Source organism: Scatophagus argus, chromosome 8 (assembly GCF_020382885.2).
Source record: "Scatophagus argus isolate fScaArg1 chromosome 8, fScaArg1.pri, whole genome shotgun sequence".
Classification (NCBI taxonomy): domain Eukaryota; kingdom Metazoa; phylum Chordata; class Actinopteri; family Scatophagidae; genus Scatophagus; species Scatophagus argus.
In genome coordinates, this window is record NC_058500.1 from 21,790,208 (window position 1) to 21,809,807 (window position 19,600).

Below are 19,600 nucleotides of genomic sequence, written 5' to 3' on the forward strand. Positions count from 1 at the left end.
ACATTTGTTGAGTTGCCTCTTAAAAGGGTCAAAGAATGTAGTTTTTAGTAATTAAAAGGTAAGATGTTAAGTAAAAGTCAATATTACAGGACATTATTATAATTAACCTAATCAACCTCCTAATTAACCTCCCTGATCTCCCCGTAATCCACCTGCCATTGTATGAACCATCACACTGTTTGCACTACATCATTCCACTGTTTGCACTACATGTATATATATTTATCTCGGGTTTTTTTTTGTTCTTGTAAATACTTTATTTTTAATTTTCATTACTATTATTTGTTATTTTGTATTTTGTATGGTGCACAGGAGAGAGAAAAATTCAGAGTCAAATTCTTTGTATGGTCACACGTACTTGGCAAATAAAGCTGATTATGATTCTGATTCTATAATCTCACATTCTATAATTCTGATTCTATAATTTCCAACAGTGTCTGCAAAAAACTTAGCATTATAAACTTTGTTAAGGGATTTTTGATAGCAAATACCCTTTTGAAGATATAACTGACCCCAAATATAAGTATTGCCTCTATGCAGGATGACCTGCTGCATAGTTCTCTTTGTGAATCACTCAAACAAATGCATATTAGTATTTTTTTTTTTTTCATGTGTGAATGCTGTATGGTCATTTCATTGATCTGTCACCACCATCAAATGTGCTGTCCAATTTGTGGTAAACAGAGACATGTCAAAATGCCTGCTGTGCAATCAGTGCTGTGCCATGAAGGGCTCTGAATGTGATCAGGAGGATCTTGAAGTGAATCCTGGTGCACACAGCAAGGCAGTGTAAATGGGAAACAACAGGGGTAACATGCTGTCTCTGTTATCTGTGAAGGGCCTCATTGCTGCTGTCTGAACAAAGTAAAGTAGAGCAATTGCAGACTCGAGTTACACTAATCCAGGAGGGAACAGATAAAAACATGATTCATTTGTTCTATGATATTCTTAGCTAATGATGAACTGATTTCCAGGTATCAAAATCACAGCTCAGTCATAAATCTTATCTACACTTACTAAACAAATCTGACAATAAACTGTCATGAAATGAGCAAAAAACTGAGATGGGGGTGTTTGGCTGAAGATATAAGCTGTATCTAACATGTAGTCATCTTTCTAATCGTGTTATTCATACATGATCCAGTCCATCATCTGCTAATACAACCAGGCAGGATCATTGTTCTCACTCATCAACATTACAGCAGGACTATACACAGTAACACTGTGCCTGCATGACTGAGTCCCAGCTGAGTTTCCTTAAGTTACGTTTACGTAATTGAAAGTAGTAATAATGTAAAAATACAACACCGAAAATGTTACTTAAGTAACAAGAAGTAAGTTGGAAAATGCATTTAAACTATTAAAAATCTAAAAAAAATATTACAAAGCAAAAATTTATATTTTACTCTTGTTGTTGGTGTGGGTGGAGCTCAGTTTGACTTATACTGAATAATTATGAATGTTTTCATTATGGTGATAACCTGCTAATTATTTTCTGCATTAATAAATTTATTGTTCGGTTTGTGAGAATTTTGAAAATGGTGAGAAATGTATCACCAACACTTTGACAGTGTTTGTTTTGTCCAGCAGTGAAAAAATCACAACTATTAAAAGTACATTAAAATGGTTAAATAATGCAAAGGAAAAGCAGTTGATGCGAGTTAATCCTCGCAATTGTGAAATTACAACCTTCACAATTTTTACTTGAGAAAAAAGAATGCTATTTGACTAAATTTAGCTGTATTATTCTTTATCTTATTTAGCACAGCTAAGGTTGCGTACGTGCACGTGTCTGTCGGAGGAAACGACGGCGCGGCACGCGCCGAGGGGGCTGGCTGTGGAGACATGAGGGCGTTTCCTCCAGCGTGTCTTACCTTTGCTGTCAGAGCTCACCTGACAAGTTAAAAGTCCAAGACTGTCAGGACGTTTTATGGCTATAAGCCCAGCTGGAAATTAAAACAGAACAGCGCCATGGAGTCTCCAGGGAAGGACTCCCCCGTCAGACCAGGTTTCCACAGACTGGAGGTCCAGAAAACGACGTGGGACATCCCGGAGAGGTACACGGCTCTGCGGGCGATCGGCTCCGGAGCTTACGGGACAGTTTGGTGAGTTTACCTGGTCAGGAGGTACACGCCTTCGGGCATACTGACGTGGACTGGCTGTTGCAAAGAGTAAATCGCTTTGTTTTGTTCGGCCTTTTAGTCTAATAATCCTTTAATATATGCGGTAATCCTGCTACATGAAGTAGAAGTCATAAAATATTGCACATAAAAGGATTTTTGACGATTCATCCCACCCAAGAATAAAACTATGCCTCATAGGAACATTAACATGTTTAATTTCGCCTGATAGACCACACTTAGAGAGTTAAAATTACGTTTATCCAACATACATTGATTAGTATTATGTGACTGTAAACGTGACAGGCCAGTGTTGCTGTTTTGCCAAAGATGCTTGTCTTTGTTGTTCACCACCAGTGTTTGAATACTTGACATCACAAACGATTTTCTATTGACTTTTCTATAGACTGTCCACGTTTATGGAGGCCTTTACTCTGCATTCCGCTCTCAGAATATGTTACATGCACTCCAAGAGGCCTAATTACTCTGACATCTGCTAACAGAGGCACTATTGTCCGCCTGAGGCAAGTCAGCAAGTCAATGCAGGTCCTCCGATAGGACAAGAATCTCTTCCACCAACACAGAGGAGCACAGCCCACAGGAATTCAAGATACCCGAAACACAGTTCTGTGTAATGATAAGCCACTGACAGACAAAGATCATAGATTATCACAACTGGTCAGTGTATGACGGAGGGGACGTTGGCCCTGAATAGTCGTTTCTCATGAGCTTGTATATTTTTTTGTTAGGAATAAAGAAATGTTATTAATCTGGTCAAGACGTTCTTTCATCCCATGTACTCACAAAGAAACTCTAAATGCCTAAAGAAATGATTCTCACTGCAGTACTGTAAAGTCTTGACTGGAAGCAAGTAGAAAGGAAATTCATTTATGTGCAATTACAGCAGAGTTGAGGTGATTAGTCGGTTAATTGACTAGTTAATAAATAACCACAATTTTGATGACAATTTATTTATGTCATTTGTCATGAAATTAAGCCAAACATTTTTTGCTTTATCGCATCTCAAATGTTTTACATGTGAATCTAATTTGAATATCTTTGGGCTTTGGACTCTTGGTCACACAAAAGAATCTGAAAGAAGTCATCTTATGCTCTAAGAAATTGTGTTGGGAATTTCGCATTATTTTTCAACATTTTATACATGTAACAATCCATCAATAAACCACCTCTTCCCTTTCTTTTTTTATTCCCGTTTAGTTCTGCCATTGATCAGAAGACGAAGGAGCAGGTGGCCATCAAAAAGCTGTATCGTCCTTTCCAGTCGCTCATCCATGCCAAACGGGCCTACAGGGAGCTCAGGCTGCTCCGCCACATACAGCATGAAAATGTAAGAACTTGACTAAAAGGTGTCCATGGATTTGGAATGATATAACAAATGTCCTGCCGAAAGCACCACTTGTTAAAAGGTCTAGGGTTTATGGTTTAAGGAGCAAATTTATAATAAGGTCCAGTTTGCAATATAATATTCATAATTCATGTTCATTTGTGTTTTATTCACTGAAACTAAGATTTGTTGTGTTTTTGTTACTTTAGATTGAGCATTTTATATCTAAAGATGGAGCAGGTCCTCCTCCTATAGTAGTCCAGAAAGGACAACCCAAGCACTGAGGGCCTTTCAAATTCTCTACATTTTTTTGTAGGCACAACACTAGACGCCACTAAATCCTACACACTGGGACTTTAAACTTCTGTTCAAAGTTCCTCAACTCGGTCTCTTCGTTCAAATCTCAAGAGAGAGATGAGATGACTTTTAGGTAAAGAATACTTTGTTGACCATTCAACAAGAGCCCATAACTTCATCAATTCTTTCTGACAAGCTGGCAGTGTTGTGTATTGACGGCGCCCTCATGGCTCATTATTTTTGCTGAAAACTTTGATGAACTACAAACACTTACATAACTGCCTTTGACTGAGTCAAGCTTTGGAAAGCCACAAATCCCCTGACTTTTAATTTTATTAGCTAATATTGCGATTATTTTGTCATAAGGAGACATGTCAGCAAAATACTTGAGATCCATTTTGTGTTGTCATCTTCTGTTTTTGCATTAAGAGTAAGAACAGCATGTGACCTCTTGAATCTTCATAGATTAGCCACAACAAACATACCACTGGGTGCTAATGTTTTTGCCGTGTTCCTCTTTGAAGGTGATCTGCCTCCTTGACGTCTTCACCCCTGACTCTACGCTGGAAAAATTCCAAACCTTGTAAGTTGGAAGTCAAAAACCACATTTTTCTGTCAGTTGTTGCAGCTTGTTGAGACCTCGTGTGCATGTGGGTGCATGCATGAAATGTTCAGCTAAGGATGTGCGAGAGCAAGCTTGTTATGATTGTTTTGGTTGGCTTGTGCATTTGTATGTCCATTTGTCCCTCACCTATTTGTTCATTATTATGTCTTTTCATATTTCCCTTCTCTCTCTCTCTCTCGCTGTTTGTCTTCCTCACTCTACTTCTCCTTCTCTCTAGTTATATGGTAATGCCATTCGTAGCCCAGGATTTAGGCCACATCATGAAGAAGCGGAGATTAACTGATCGCATTATCACTTACCTGTTCTACCAGCTTCTGAGAGGACTCAAGGTAACAATTTTTTACTCACTTGATCTTTGTCACGCACCTGGTGTTAATACTAAGATACATTACAGGAAATTAAACATTACATACCTTCCAGGTTTGAATCCCGGTCTGGGCCCTTCTGTGTGGAGTTTGCATGTTCTCCCTGTGCCTGCGTGGGTGTTCTCTGGGTACTCCCCCTTCCTCCCTAGGTGTGAGTGTGTGCGTGTGTGTGGTTGTCTTTCTTTGTGTGTCAACCCTGCGACTGACTGGTGGCAGGTTCAGGGCGAACCCCGCCTCTCGCCCGTGGTCAGGTGGGATAGGGATACACAAATAACAACAAAAGCAAAAATAATTGAAGCCTGTAGATAAAACAGAAGCTCTCACTCTCAGACCCAATTCATTATTTTAGGCTGGGACAGGGTCTCAGACTTCACATCTCGCTACAGACCACCCCGATGTGCACTGGGAGACTTGCACTGCAACATCTGCAAAGAGCCAATATGCAATCCTGATTTCTGCAGAAGTGTGGGATGTTGTTACTTCAGACTGTTCAGTCCTTATAGAAATTAAGCAAATCACATACCATTTCAGTGCAAGTAGGACACCAAACCTAATCTTTGCACTGAACAGAAAGTTTTGTTTTTATGTTCACTGATATATTTCCTTATAATTTTCCATATCACAATTCTTTTAACACCTGATAGTAAATATTGCATGAGCCCATGATCTAACCTGTTGGGAAGCTAAATCAAAGGCTGAAAGGTCCAAAGATAGTATTAGACGAAATTATTTAAAGCTTCTCTAAATGAAACTGCTATATTAGCACTGTATGTGAAGGACTGAAGTGACTGCTATCATAAGCACCAATATTGTTGCCTGTGGGTTCCCAAATCAAGTGAAAATCATCAAGATGATGATTGTCACAGAATCACTTTTACTGGGCTTGTTTTTCAGTGAGTGTTGGACTCCAACAAGGCTGCCCCTTGTCTCAGATCCTGTTTGTGATATTCATGGGCAGGATCTCAAAGCGCAGCTGGGGTGAGGAGGGTCTGACTTCTCGTAAATGCCCTTTTGTCTCTGAATTAATTTGCAAACCTCTTTAATCCTGAGATCATTTCCTTTTTCTATTTGTGTACCTATGTGTCCTTTAAACGCTCTTTTGTACTGTGAAAGTCAGATTTTGCTCTGAGGGATGGAAAATACAGCAAAAGCGACCCTCACATCGGCATGCCATTTAGTGAGCCATAAGCATGTTGGTCTGTGTACTCTGCTAAACTTTGTGTATGGACAATATGTCTATGTGTGCTGGTTTATACTGTCTGCTTACATCTACAGTATGTTCTCTTTCTTTACAGTATATTCACTCTGCTGGGATCATTCATCGGGTTAGTATTTCAATCTGTTTATTTAATACACTGCTTACTGTAGCCTTGGTGACTCACTGGTAAGCAGTGTGTATTTACTTGAGTTGTGCTCTTAAAGGAATAGTTTGACATTTTGGGAAATAAACTTATTTGCTTTCTTGTCCTGACAGAAGGTGAATCAACCAATCAGATGGTTGATTCACCTTCTGTCAGGACAAGAAGGTGAGTCAACCAATCAGATGGCTTGAAATGTAGGTCATACAACTTAGATCAGAAGAATTATATCACCATTTAAATAATGAGTCACACTGGTGTGATTTCTTGTCCTAGTATGCTCTGTTACTTCTACAATTTGGGGTCTGCTCATTCACTAATCTAATCTGGATATTGATAGAAGTTTAATACTAAAAGTCTCTGTGTCAGAAGAGTGGGAACGTGCCTCCTAACAACTCCAGATGTGTATTAAAGCTACATGCTGTGTGTCCTAACCTACAAAGGTTAGTCATTGTTAAGCCTGTTAAGGTGGAGAGTGTATGAACCTTGCAACTGTATCAGTGCAGGACATCTAGAGTTATACGTCATGTATTTGTTTGTACGTCATGTACAAGTGAAACTGAGCGAGTACAAGGGAAAACCTAAATAAAATGAAAGAACCAATATAATGACATAGAAATCTGATATATCATATCTAAAATATCTATATAGCTGTCAGTAAATACCTTCATTTTTTCTACCTGTTAAATACAGATTATGTCATGTGTGGTTGCAGAGGCTTTGGAGCTATTTAAGGGCAGCTTTTGCTGGAACTGGGCTGAGTAACAACAGTTACTCAGTTTTTGTACTTCGTTCTCATTGCAAATGTATTCAATATCCACTATACATATTAGAATTAAGGTAATATTAATTTTGATTATACCATCTACCATCTTCAGGCTTTGCTGTCCTGCTGTTGAGTGGTTTCTTTAGTGTGCAAGTTAAGCTTCAACAGAGCAGGATGTGGAGCAAATGTAGGCCAAAATCAGTTTGGATAATTCATCATGCATTTGAATCAAGTCAGTTTTATCTATATAGCCCAAAATTACAAATCGTATTGCTGCTAGAAGCTTCACAACACCCTCAGATACTTGATTTGAGTGAGGGAGAAACTACCCCCAAAAACCCTCTAAGCAGAAAGAAATGGAAGAAATCTCAGGGAGAGTGAAAGAGAAGGGATCCCTCTCCAAGGATGGACAGATGGAGACATTTTGTTTATTTTTCTATTTTTTTTAATGTTCATGGAGTGAACAGTTTTTCACCTGCTGCCCTGTGCCTCATCAATGGAAGGCCAGCTAAGGGGATTGCAGCCTTCAAAAGTGTATGTACAAAGCTGACATGGTCCAGTGGTAGAGTCACTTTCTTTATATTCTGCAAGAAGCATCAAGGAAGGTTTTCAATAAGCTGTGCCTACTGTTGAGTACATTCATTATGTTTTTCAGTTAACTTGTCTGACACTACAAACTGGATGTTAATTAGTGAGCATCAGAGGTGCAGGCAGGTGGATTTTGTCACCTTTGGATGGGGCCAGGCTAGCTGTTTCCTCTTGTTTTCACTCTTCATGCAAGGCTAAGCTGACCATCTGTGGCTTCATATTGGGCATACAACACTCAGCAAAATGAATGAAATTTCATTGCTTTGACTATTTCATCATGTATTTACTACAAGTCATAATAGGGTTTGTGGCATTAAGAAACCTCATGTGTGTTTGTTTGTTTGTTTGTTGTTTTATTTAATTTTAGGATCTGAAACCTGGTAACCTTGCTGTGAATGAGAACTGTGAATTAAAGGTTCGTTGAAAAAGAAGCTGCACACCAGATTGTTCAGGTCAAGATGAAATGTGTTTTCATTTTACATATGAAAACATACTTAATTTACATTTGACTTTTTTTTTTACATTTTTACATTTTACTTGACAAAAAAACCAAAAACAATTGGAAAACCGATCTAACTGTAACTGTTCTTAGATTCTGGATTTCGGACTAGCCAGACAGACGGAGAGCGAAATGACTGGTTATGTTGTGACACGGTGGTACAGAGCGCCAGAGGTCATATTCAACTGGATGCACTACAGTCAGACAGGTACTAATATTACCTCCCTCATACAAATAATAATTTTCAGCGTGTTGAAAATACAACAGAATACTGCAATATGCTATGACAGAGATTTGATTTTTGTTATTAAAATTCTCTCTCTGTGCCCCTTCATCACAGTGGATGTGTGGTCAGCTGCCTGTATCCTGGCCGAGCTGATTACAGGCCAGGTGCTTTTCCAAGGACATGACAGTATCCTTGCACATACACCTCACTGGGTTGTAATAAAGATGTGTATGCTCAATTTTGGCAGTTGGATACTCAAAATGTTCAAGGATTTTTTATGTTTCAAATATTGAAAAGTTTTGAGGAAGCACTGTAAGCATTAAAGAAGTACACCACTGATTTTACACATTAAGGTCCATTACTCGTCATGAAGGATTAAAGGGTCTAAACTCAGTCCAGACCAATCTCATCTACATTCAGGCCTACTGTACTTACTTTTATTTCAAAAAACATCCAGATTTGTAAAAAGAGTCAGCTTAAAGGGTCAGTCAACTGCACTTACCTGTTAAATATAAATATTCATATCTATTCTTTTTGTGTACTTCTAGCATCTCCTCAGAGCTCTGACTGGACTTGTGCTTATCATCATGAAGCTATGAGAGCTCTGACAGGAGATACTTCCACCGGACAGAAAAAGAGGGCACAGATTTCTGTATTTTCTGGATTATTTCCACTACATAGCATGATTACATTTCTTAAAATAGAATCATGTGATATGACATGCTTAGGACAGCCCTGCTACTACATCTTTTCACCATGTTCCTCGGTCAATAGCTGTAATTCCACAGTATTTAGCAGTACTTTCCCTCCAGGCTCTTCTCCTTTTAATGTGCCTCCTCTCAGCTCTACCTTTCAGCTTCCTGTCCTTGTAATAAATTGCCAAAACACCCCTTTAGCTAGACATATGGAATCAATAGGCTTACTTCAAATAACCCCATAGATTTTTCAGATAAAAAAAATGAAAGGAAGCAGCTAAACTTTGTAATACAGTAATGCTAGGTTTTGTGCAGGATATATGCAGCAGGTGTCTTTAATGCAAATGCCTGCTCTGACACCAGATGTATACTTTGTATACTGTGTCTCAAGAGGCTTCCTTAATAAGCCTTTTCAGGCATTGATCAGCTGAAGAAGATCCTCCGTCTGACAGGAACACCAGACTCCTCCCTGGTTCAAAGGATGCAGAGTAAAGATGTAAGTTTTGCAAATTTTAACATAAGCTCTGTGCAGCTCTTCTATTTGGTATTCAAGCCAACTCATAATGTGTGCATTTCTAAATATCCACAGAAAGTTGCAGCTACTTTGCCTTTCCTTGCATCATGTTCTTTTCATGTTTTGGAATGAAATGGTGCCATCTTTGGCTGTTTTCCAGGCACAATCATATGTCCAAGGTCTTCCACCACAGAAGAAGAAAAACTTCAGGGAAGTGTTTTCATCCATGGATGAAAATGGTACGCTGTACTGCCTCTACTTGTTCACTTAAAACTAAAACTTATTGCATGTTTTTAATTGAAAAATAAACCAATTTCCTTTGTGTATATAGAGAGAGACGCACCCTTGAAACTCCAGTGAGCAGAGAGCAGAGTTTCATAGCCAAGTATTGATTCAGGAAATGTGAAAATTGAAACATAATGTGAAAAACTGAAAAGTGTTTGCTGTCTTGATACTTGTAGCTGTAGACCTACTGGAGGGTATGTTACTGCTGGACCCAGAGACAAGGCTGACAGCAAAGCAGGGACTGTCACACCCTTACCTGGCTGAATATCATGACCCAGAGGGCGAGCCAGACTCTGAGCCTTATGACGACTCATTTGAGAGCCTGGAGCTTGCTGTTGGGGAGTGGAAGAGTAAGTATGGCTGACCGGAAGAGGCCGGAGGTGACTGTTGGGTTGTGACAGAGATGCTCACAAGTCATTTTTTGCAAACCCAAGTCAAGTCTGAAGTATTTTATGGTCATAATGAGAATTCTGCATCTGATGCACACCATCTGGTCTGCTTAGAACAATCCATCGCCATTTCCAAGGAATTCAAAGCACGTACTGTATTATCATCACTCCTTTATGTATTAGCATACAGCATCAGCCTTGATTAGTTGTTTGGTATATGATCGCTTTAAACAAGTTATTGCAGTGCAATTTGAAGGAATAGAAGATAGGAATAGAAATAGAAATAGAAAATTTAACATCTTTTATGAAGATATGAAGGCTGGAATCAAATAAAGCCTTCTGCTGGGAGACAGATAGGAAGTTTACGCACGTTAACAGTCTAGAGAGGAGCAGAGGGCAAAAGGCAGTTGACAGTTGTATTTATGAGATGTTGTACTGTGAGCACATCAGCAGCCAAGGTGTGTTTGTTGAAGGCTGAAAGGAGTTTGTTTACTGTGTTTACTGTGATGCATCGCATAACCTGTATTTTAAGAATTTTAAGAATGTACTTAATACAAATATAAACCTACACTTATTTTCAATACTCCTTTCCTTTTTTTTCTTATCAGGTCTTATACACATGGAGATCATGACCTTCGACCCTGAAGACCCCAGTAAGACAGCCATGTAGGATGCTGTGATGTGCTGGTACACATAAAACACCTGCTGAATGCTGAAGTTTTGGGGTGTATCTGATTTGTATTGCAATTCCAATGCAATTTACTAAAGGGCAGCTTTACTTGGTATGGTGGCCTGAGAGGGCTTTAAAAAGAGAGTCTAATTCTAGCAGTAATGTTGTCTTTATTCGATAATATTTAGATTTTAATTTGAATAGAAATCAGAATTGGCACCTCCGATTTCATCCAAAAAGTAAACCACAAAATTCTAAAATGCTGTCTTCTAGTACATACAATATATGTAGACCGAATAATGCTAACTCATGGTGTATGAAATATTAAATGATAAATCCATCCAGGAGGAAGAGGTTGAAGGCAATGAGAAAAGTAGTAAGTGAACCATGAGTTCATATTATTTTGTTAAAAACTTCTCTTTCCAAGGTCAAGGATAAACTAGCATCTACAAACTATCTACAAAATATCTTATTTATTGACTATTGTAGAATGGATGGTAAAATAAATTGCAATTTGTTTAATTGAATAGAATGCAAATTAATAGAAAAGATAACCCAGAAAGGTAACCCGCTCTTATAATACAATTACCCTTAGTTACATTTTGTCTTACTTTACAAGCACAGTTATTGTATATGTCTCATTTTGTATGCTTTTGTGAAACATATTCATAATATGTAAAGTGTGCAATTTAGTGCAATTTATCTTTTTACTCATTTGGAAAGATGTGGGAAATTATTATTTTGGATCATTTTTACTGTTGGAACTCAACTGTTTTCAAATAAAAGATTACACAAATGACATGTTGTTATTAAACAATGTTAACAATGAGTATTATAATTGAATGGGCTCAGATGGATACAAGGAATAAAATAGGCCCAAAGTGTCATAGAATCATAGAACACTAGAGGGCAGCATTATATCATATGAATTTGAGGCAGAAGAAGCTGGATTCATTGTGTTCTTGTGTGTGTGTGTGTGTGTGTGTGTGTACTTATCTAGTTTAAGCAATGGCACAATGAACATAAAACAAGGTTCCACATCAGAGAAGCCTCATAACTACTTTTTGAGACCCCAGAAATAACTCTGCATCCTTGCAAAGCACAGAGAACTTGTCAGATCATAGGATACAGTGAGCTCTTTAAGATATGATGATGATATGTCACCATTGAGGGCTTTGAATGCGAGAAGAAGGACTTTGAAGGACTTTAAATTCAATTCAAATTCAAATAAATAGTGTGCAAATAAAATTACAAATTTGAAGGTATCTAAAGAAATAGAGACTTCGGTAAATTATATATATTTTTAAAATTATATCAGAGAGGGTTTAAAAAGAGAGTTTGAAGTAAGAGGCATGGACACCAATGCAAGCGTATGGCCAAAGTGTTTATGGCACTAAGTCCATATACATAGAGAGCCTCTCACAATGGTGTTGTCTATATGTTTCTGCACAACCAGTGGTAGCGGAGCACACAACATAGAGGCTAATGAAACTGGTGAACACGGATGTTGTTCCATAGCAAGCCAGCTTGGGCCTTCCCCATTGGGAAGGCCCAAGGTTGTTGGTTGCCCAATAATAATATTTAAAAAATGTCAGTGCCAAGCAACAGTTTGTTTTATGTCTCTCTAAAACTTATTTACATGCACGTGGTTTATTCCTATTTCAAATAAATATACTAATGTATTCTGCCAGTTCGTTAATTTTGGTAAGAAAATGGAAACTGTCTGAAATAAGCACAGAAATTTTGGTACAATGACCATCTTCACTTCACTTAATAGGGCCTGCCAGGAAAGGCGTGGGAGAGCTGACAAGTGGCTGAGGTCCCCTTCTTGGTCTGGTCCATAACTGATCTGAAATTATGTTTGAACAATTCTTTATAACAACATGTTACCTTGATTCCCACATAGGTCAGTTGGCCAGTTGTTACCCTGAGTGTATGTTTATTAAAGGACATTATTATTGCTTTGTTATTGATCAGAAGTAATACACTCTTTGTTAAATTTATTGTATTACCTGAGGCTGCACCAAATTGTTAAATGACACAACATGTCCAGACATTTTGGGACTGTGGTCACAGGGTCAGATATGACTAACGAAAGGTCATCTGCATATAATAAAAACTAACCACCCATGATAATGCCCTCTATGTGCTTGTTTTGATGCAATTCTGCTGCCAGTGGTTCGATGGTGAGACTAAACTTCTTCTTTGACTTGTGAAGAAGTCAGAGTGAATGTATTTGAACACAGGATATAAAGGCCCGACCGATCCAAATTTGCATAAGGATTTAAAGATTTGGCTCTATTCAGTTCAGTTGAAAGTTTTACATACTTCCAAGTCGAATATTGAATGTTCCCAGTACATTACATTAAAAAGGAAATTTTGGATGAAGTCGCCAGTTAGATTTTGTATTTGATTTATACTGAAGCCAGAGTTCCATAATAACTGGAGAATGATCTGATATAACAGAATCAGAATCAGAATTCCTTTATTTATCCCTAAAGGGAAATTCTTAAAACAATGCTATACTATACTATATACAATACTATATACTATACTGTAACAATACTGTCATAGCTACAAGACTTTTTAAATGGAAGCATTCTTTCATCTAAAAGAAAAAAGTCTGTTCTAGAATACGTCTGATGAACTGCAGACAAAAAGGAAATTTGATTTGTATTAATAAACAAGAAGAAACAGAATTAATATGAAGTCAGATTTATTCCAGACATTTTGATGGTACAAATTCACAATAAATCTGGTGGTCTCAGTCAGCCTTATCCATGTTCCTTTTTATTCAGAGTGGGAAAGTAAAACAGGATCAAAAACCATGTATATATTGAGTAACTCATTTTCTTTCAGAATGGGAGAAGAGAAGGAGGATCCCTATAATGAATAATGAACATATGTGGCTGCTTTTGATGATGTCAAGATGCACAACAAGATGACACATGTGAGATATTGCAGAAAAGAGGACTTTACTGTATATTTATGCCAGTCATGTATGCTTCGTAAATGTTGAATCCCCTCTGTGCAAATCTAAGAAATGCTGTTATCATTTTGTGTACAATGATTGTTGCCTTGTTAGGATTCTCTGTTATGACACTACAAGTATGCTCTTGTCTGCACAACAGCACATCCAGCAACCAAAAGGCAGCCAGGCTGACTGATCAAAGGAAAAGAGGACTGACTCACATCTCTGTTGCTCTTTGTTTCTGGTCTAATGATCTCTCTGCCTCTACTTGTATTCTAATGTTGTTTCTGACTCCCTGTAGGTATGTGATGCTGAGAGCAGTAACACAGAGAGTCAAAGAGAGCTGTATGCATGGATTTGCCAGCTGTCAATGGTGAGATGTAAATGTTTTTGAATGAGCTGGTGGGGTTTATGAAAGCTTGTATGAGAAAGAAGGGTCAAGAGGAGGAGAACAAAATGAGGGAATAAGATGTTTTTAATAACGACGGATGCTGCCACCGCTTGTCCTCAAGCTGCTGCTGCTGCTGCTGCTTCTCAACTGAATGCCGTCGCCGCCTCCAAGGCCAAAGCCACTGCCATTCATGATCATGCCGCCACCGCCACTGCTTATTCCAATTCCGCCACCATAGGCACCAGCTCCTGCTGAGCTTAGACCTTTTAAGAAGAGATGAGATGGGTTTGAATTTCCTTACATTTTGTTCTCTTTTCATTAACCTATCAACCAAACTGAAATGTTTAGTGAAGGTTTTCTCATTTTCAGTTAAACTTTCATGAAAGAAATGGCTTGAACTGTAAATGGATATTTTGTTACATACCATAGCCGCCGCTTGAGCTCTGTATGTGGATGGTTGCAGATGAACCACCAGAAGCAATTCTGCAAAGAAGTACATAAATGAGCAATGTTAATTGCTGATGTTGCTGCCTGCACAAAGTGATGCAATTCACTTTCTTCTTGTTCTGTCATTCCAAAGTTAGTTAAGCTTTTACCTGCACTCCTCTCCTTCCAGTAGCTTCTTGTAGGTAGCAATCTCAATGTCCAGAGCCAGTTTGACATTCATGAGCTCTTGGTACTCGCGGACCTGGCGGGCCATGTCCTGTTTGGCTCTCTGCAGAGCCTCTTCCAAGTCTCTAATGCGGGCCTTGGCGTCTTTCACAGCCAGCTCACCACGCTCCTCAGCCTCGGCGATCTGGGCCTCCAGGTTGGCACGCTGAGAGGTTGGAAAATTAACAGAGGCTTCAAATATGATATCTCTGATTCAGAATGCCCTGTGTTCAGGAACTGGTTTTAGCATATATTCAGGAAAGTAATAACATCTTAAATGGTTTGTCCAAAGGTGAGGGTATGATTGAGTGAAACTGAGGGCTATTCAGTTGTAATTGTGAGCTTACCTGTCCCTTGACTGCCTCAATCTCATTCTGGAGGCGGCTAATCATGCGGTTAAGCTCAGCAATCTCACTCTTGGTGTTGCGAAGGTCTTCTCCGGCTTGACCTGCACTGGTCTGCATCTCTTGGTACTGAAGAAATAAGATAAATACCTGTCATCACAGATTCCATCCAGAAACATCCTGTCTACTTTGATTTGACATTGCAGGAAATGTGTTTTGCATTGGCGAGATTAGTTTCACCACCAACCTTCTGCTGGTACCATGATTCAGCTTCACTGCGGCTCTGGGCTGCGATCGCCTCATACTGAGCCTTGACTTCAGCAACAATGGCATCCATATCCAGATTGCGGCTGTTGTCCATCTCCACAATAACTGAGGTGTCTTTGATCTGTCCCTGGAGCTCACGCAGTTCCTGCACAAAAGATAAGAATGAGGTAAAATGAACTGGAGACCAAAGGCAGAACAGTATCTCTTTCTGTTCAGTAGAGTGAATTTTTCTTACCGCCTCATAGACAGCTCTGAGGAAGTTAATCTCATCCTGAAGGGCATCAACCTTGGCCTCGAGCTCAACTTTGTTCATGTAGGCACCATCTACATCCTGTAAATAGAGAAGAAGGAAGTGGTCTGCATTGGTGATGGGCCAGAGGGAAAGCTGAAATTGATTCCACTGTCTTCAGAAACCTGGTAGAGTGACAGGCTTTAGAATTGCAGATTCACTCTCACCTTCTTGAGGAGCACAAACTCATTCTCCACACTAGCACGCTTGTTGATTTCATCTTCATACCTGACACAAACAGTAGAAAAATTAGCCGTTGGAAAACAACAGTGGATGTTGACCATTCTAGGTCAGCTTCTGTGTGACATGCATCAACTCACTTGTTCTTGAAGTCCTCAACCAGCACCTGCATGTTCCTCAGCTCTCCCTCCAGCTTGACTTTCTCATTGCCAAGCCCATCCAACTGTCTACGCAGGTTGGCGATGTAGGCCTCGAACATGCCATCAATGTTGGAGCGGGTGGTGGTCTGTTCCTGCAGCAGGCTCCACTTGGTCTCCAGCATTTTGTTCTGCTGCTCCAGGAAGCGTACCTAAAGGTAAAATCATTTGCCAAGTTTAGATGACCTGTCACTTGGGGAAAGGCATAACTTTGAATATGACTGCGTGCTGGAAATAATTCACATTTATAGATTTGTGTACTCAGCAATGCCTGTTTTCATTTTATCAAGGCAAATAAGTAGATTATATTCATGATTAGGTAGCTCATTCAGAGGTAAGAAAACTGTTTGTCTTCATTGTTGTACTTTCCTCTGGTGATCCATCAAACCACACCTGTGTGTTACTTTCCCACACAGAAAGCTCTTGTATGCGCTAATATTGCATTAAAAAGCTCCTTGGGGCATGGATGTTCAAGACACAATCCAATGTGGAGCCTCTCTCCACTTTAATGATGTCATCATCTTAGAGTGTCTGAAACATGTTTCAAAGCCTGTTACTAGGAGACAGAGGATTGTTGCAAGGCACAGTGCTCTGCCTTCCTCAAGGTTGAGCACATCCCTTCTTTTTGGCTGTGCATTTTTTTAAGTGAGGTGTACGGTGCCACGCCTCAGCCTCACTCCTCCCCTGATCACTCCCTTCTCTACAGGATACATACTTTCACTGAGTGAACTTGCCTGCCACAGCCCTCAGTAATTAATGCTTTGTGCCTTAAGCTATTAACTGTCACATGGACTGGGTGCTAGTGCTTTAAATATATCCCAGCTGTCATAATTCTGTTTCATAGAAGTGAAAATGTTCAGTATACGTTTGATCATTCTTTTCCTTACCACTACTTGTAAAATGCTTAATGCTTAATTGCACAACATTTAATTTTGAATCATTTAATAGCAAGAAGTCTGCTTTGAACGAGCAGGATTGGATCAGATCAGCTGTGTTACGCTGGACAAGGTGTGCTATGCAGAAAAACTAACTGAGCATTTTCTCTCACAGGGCGCGGTTCATGTGATGTTCATTTTCGCCTCAGAAAAAGCACCTCATCTCCTTTTCAAGGTCTTCAACTGTACATGAAAGTACAGGTGGGGTAATTAAAAAGCTCAATTATGGTGATGCCTCTCATCAAATGGAATTAAAAAAAGTTAATGCGAAGATGTTTAAAACATCAGCTGTCACTTTAGATTGTAATAATTTGCAAATAGGTAAGATGGGGTTCACTTTCTGCAGTACTGCTGGAGGTTTGTGAGTCCTTGCTGCCATGGGAAAGGGTGATAACCTGATCCTTTCCTCCCCTCATACTAAGACCTACCAGTCACTGGATATGGCCACTCTAGTGTTTCCTGTTTTGCACTCTGTAGAGGCAGGGGGCCACCCATGCTTAAAGAGAAGTTAAAGGAGCAGTGGTCTGCTCTCAATGTCAGTGTAGAAACTGATAACACACAATATTGGACTGAGAACACTAAATCACATATATACTGATAAGTGTGTAGGTAATATTAGTTTTTAGAGGCAGCTCTATCTAATTACCCTTAGTATGCATCATTATTATTGCATCGGCTGCCATGTAATATTTAATGAGTCCAGATGGCCCTTTAGAGGCAGTCTGCACAAGTCAATGTACTCTACAGTGTGCAGGACATCCACCATCAATTCCTAATGTTTTATATTCCTCAACTCACTTACATCAACATTTATAGTTCAACCAAATGAACCACACTTTACAGTTAACATATCAATAACATTCTGCAGCATTTAAGTAGAGAATATCACGTCCTAGTCATATAGTCATCATTCTTGTGAAATGCTGTCAGATATAAACTTTAGACAGTTTCATGAACTGACAAAAAAGGGTGACTCACCTTGTCAATGAAGCTGGCAAAGCGGTTGTTGAGAGTCTTGATCTGCTCTTTCTCCTGGGTACGGACATGCTGGATGTTGGGGTCGATTTCGAGGTTCAGGGGAGCCAGCAGGCTCTGGTTGACTGTGACATTAGTGATAGGAGGCATTGCCAATCCTCCACCCACAGCAATACCACCACCATAGCTACTACCACCAAAACCTAAACTACCGCCATAAGCGCTGCCGAGACCACCACCCATGCTTGTCCTAATCACTGAGCTACTTCCACTGCTTATGAGTGGCCTGGCGGATACAATGGCAGATCTTGAGGAATATACTCTTCCTCCTCCTCCTCCTCCAGCTCTGAAAGCACCACCAGAGCTGTAACTACCAGCGCTGAAACTAGCACCACCAACACCACCAACACCACCACTGCTGAAACTGCCACCGCCTCCACTCATGCTGCTCCTGACAGTTTTCACGGACATACTGGTTCTGGTCGACATGACTGGAAGGGAAGGATTCACAGACAAAAGAAGAAGCAGAGAGAAGTTTGGCAGAGCACACTAAGAGGAGAGTCAAATCCCTCTAAGTATCTTCATCCTGTCCGTGATGGATTTTTATTTGCCTCCAACTGTGGAGGAGGTCCCAGTGAGCTCCACCTCCCCTGCACCTCCCCTTCACTGCTCCTCCAATTACCTGGATACTGTAAGGTGCACATGTAGGCAGGCAGATTGGCTTGGAGCAACTTAGCCTGTCAGACAGGTAAGAGTGCCTCCCCTGTAAAGTGATCAGTTTGATACACCCAGGTGCTCACAGAGGAATGGCATTAGAGCCCGGGGGGGGGGGGGGACATGTTGGCAAAGATGTTTTCGTTTGACTACTGTGTGTAGGTGGTTGGAAGAGTGAGAGGGTGAGGTGGGCACCTATCAATCCACCATTTTCTGCTTTTCATTATAAGATATAAACATTTAGAGGTTGAGCTAAAGTTTAAATAGATAAAATTGCAAAATATATTTTGACCAGCTATTTTAAAGCCGACGTTTGCATTTGTGCAGAGATTTCTGAAGACATGAAAGCTTGCATTATACTCACCAATAAATTGCTTGTCAAACACTGAAATTCTGTGCCACAAAAACATTGCCACACAGTAGCCATCTAAAGACCGTCCTGCATTGTTCTTCATGTCTGTGATAATGATATAATCACAGAAATGATATTGCAGAACTATCGTACATTAATTGGAGCTCTTTCTGGTTTGAGTGCCGAGTCAAATTTAATAAGCTCGATATTTTGGATTTTTTTTTTTTTTTTTTTTTTAAACATACTGACCACAGTATGAAGAGCAACACCATTTCTTTTTTAAATAAAGAAGTTTGGAATATCTGTAGCAGAAAAGCACATTTGGTAAATGTAATTTGGTGCAATTTATGGAGGCAGTGGGTGAGGCACATGTGGATTACAAAATTTCAAAGAAAGAAAAAAGTGAAAGGTAAACTTTGGAAGAAATAGCTGCAATGTTGATTTCATTGGACAATAAAATCGGCCCTAGATTTAACAGCTGCATAAAGAGAGTAAAATAACACTCAAGAGTAAACTGGTTTGCAGGAGGATTCCATCAGAAAGCAAGGCAGCAAGGTCGATACATGAAGTGTAAAGCTCAGTGAAAATGTCT

General features: G+C 39.5%; 2 protein-coding genes across 4 annotated transcripts; one reads left to right on the forward strand and one right to left on the reverse strand.

Annotated features, from left to right (window-relative positions):
• The first annotated feature begins 1,831 nt into the window (after positions 1-1,831).
• zgc:171775 (STKc_p38 domain-containing protein) lies at positions 1,832-11,534 on the forward strand. Of its 3 annotated transcripts, XM_046396989.1 has the most exons (12): positions 1,857-2,105; positions 3,339-3,468; positions 4,287-4,345; positions 4,605-4,716; positions 6,048-6,077; positions 7,832-7,879; positions 8,057-8,171; positions 8,304-8,375; positions 9,301-9,380; positions 9,559-9,637; positions 9,860-10,033; positions 10,681-11,534. In XM_046396989.1, the coding sequence occupies exons 1-12, from the start codon at positions 1,972-1,974 to the stop codon at positions 10,740-10,742; spliced, it is 1,095 nt and encodes a 364-aa protein (XP_046252945.1). In that variant the 5' UTR covers positions 1,857-1,971; the 3' UTR covers positions 10,743-11,534. The 3 variants fall into 3 exon arrangements, with proteins under 3 accessions (XP_046252946.1, XP_046252944.1, XP_046252945.1); XM_046396988.1 differs by having other exon boundaries at positions 1,851-2,105; positions 8,057-8,375; XM_046396990.1 differs by lacking the exons at positions 9,559-9,637; positions 10,681-11,534 and having other exon boundaries at positions 1,832-2,105; positions 8,057-8,375; positions 9,860-10,002.
• A 1,907-nt stretch (positions 11,535-13,441) lies between these two features.
• On the reverse strand, positions 13,442-18,523 carry LOC124063378 (keratin, type II cytoskeletal 8-like). The gene is made up of 9 exons (XM_046396986.1): positions 17,946-18,523; positions 15,976-16,184; positions 15,823-15,883; positions 15,602-15,697; positions 15,347-15,511; positions 15,103-15,228; positions 14,701-14,921; positions 14,529-14,587; positions 13,442-14,367 (listed from the first exon to the last, which is right to left on the reverse strand). Exons 1-9 carry the CDS (start codon positions 18,429-18,431, stop codon positions 14,189-14,191), a joined length of 1,602 nt encoding a protein of 533 aa, XP_046252942.1. The 5' UTR covers positions 18,432-18,523; the 3' UTR covers positions 13,442-14,188.
• Positions 18,524-19,600: the final 1,077 nt, after the last annotated feature.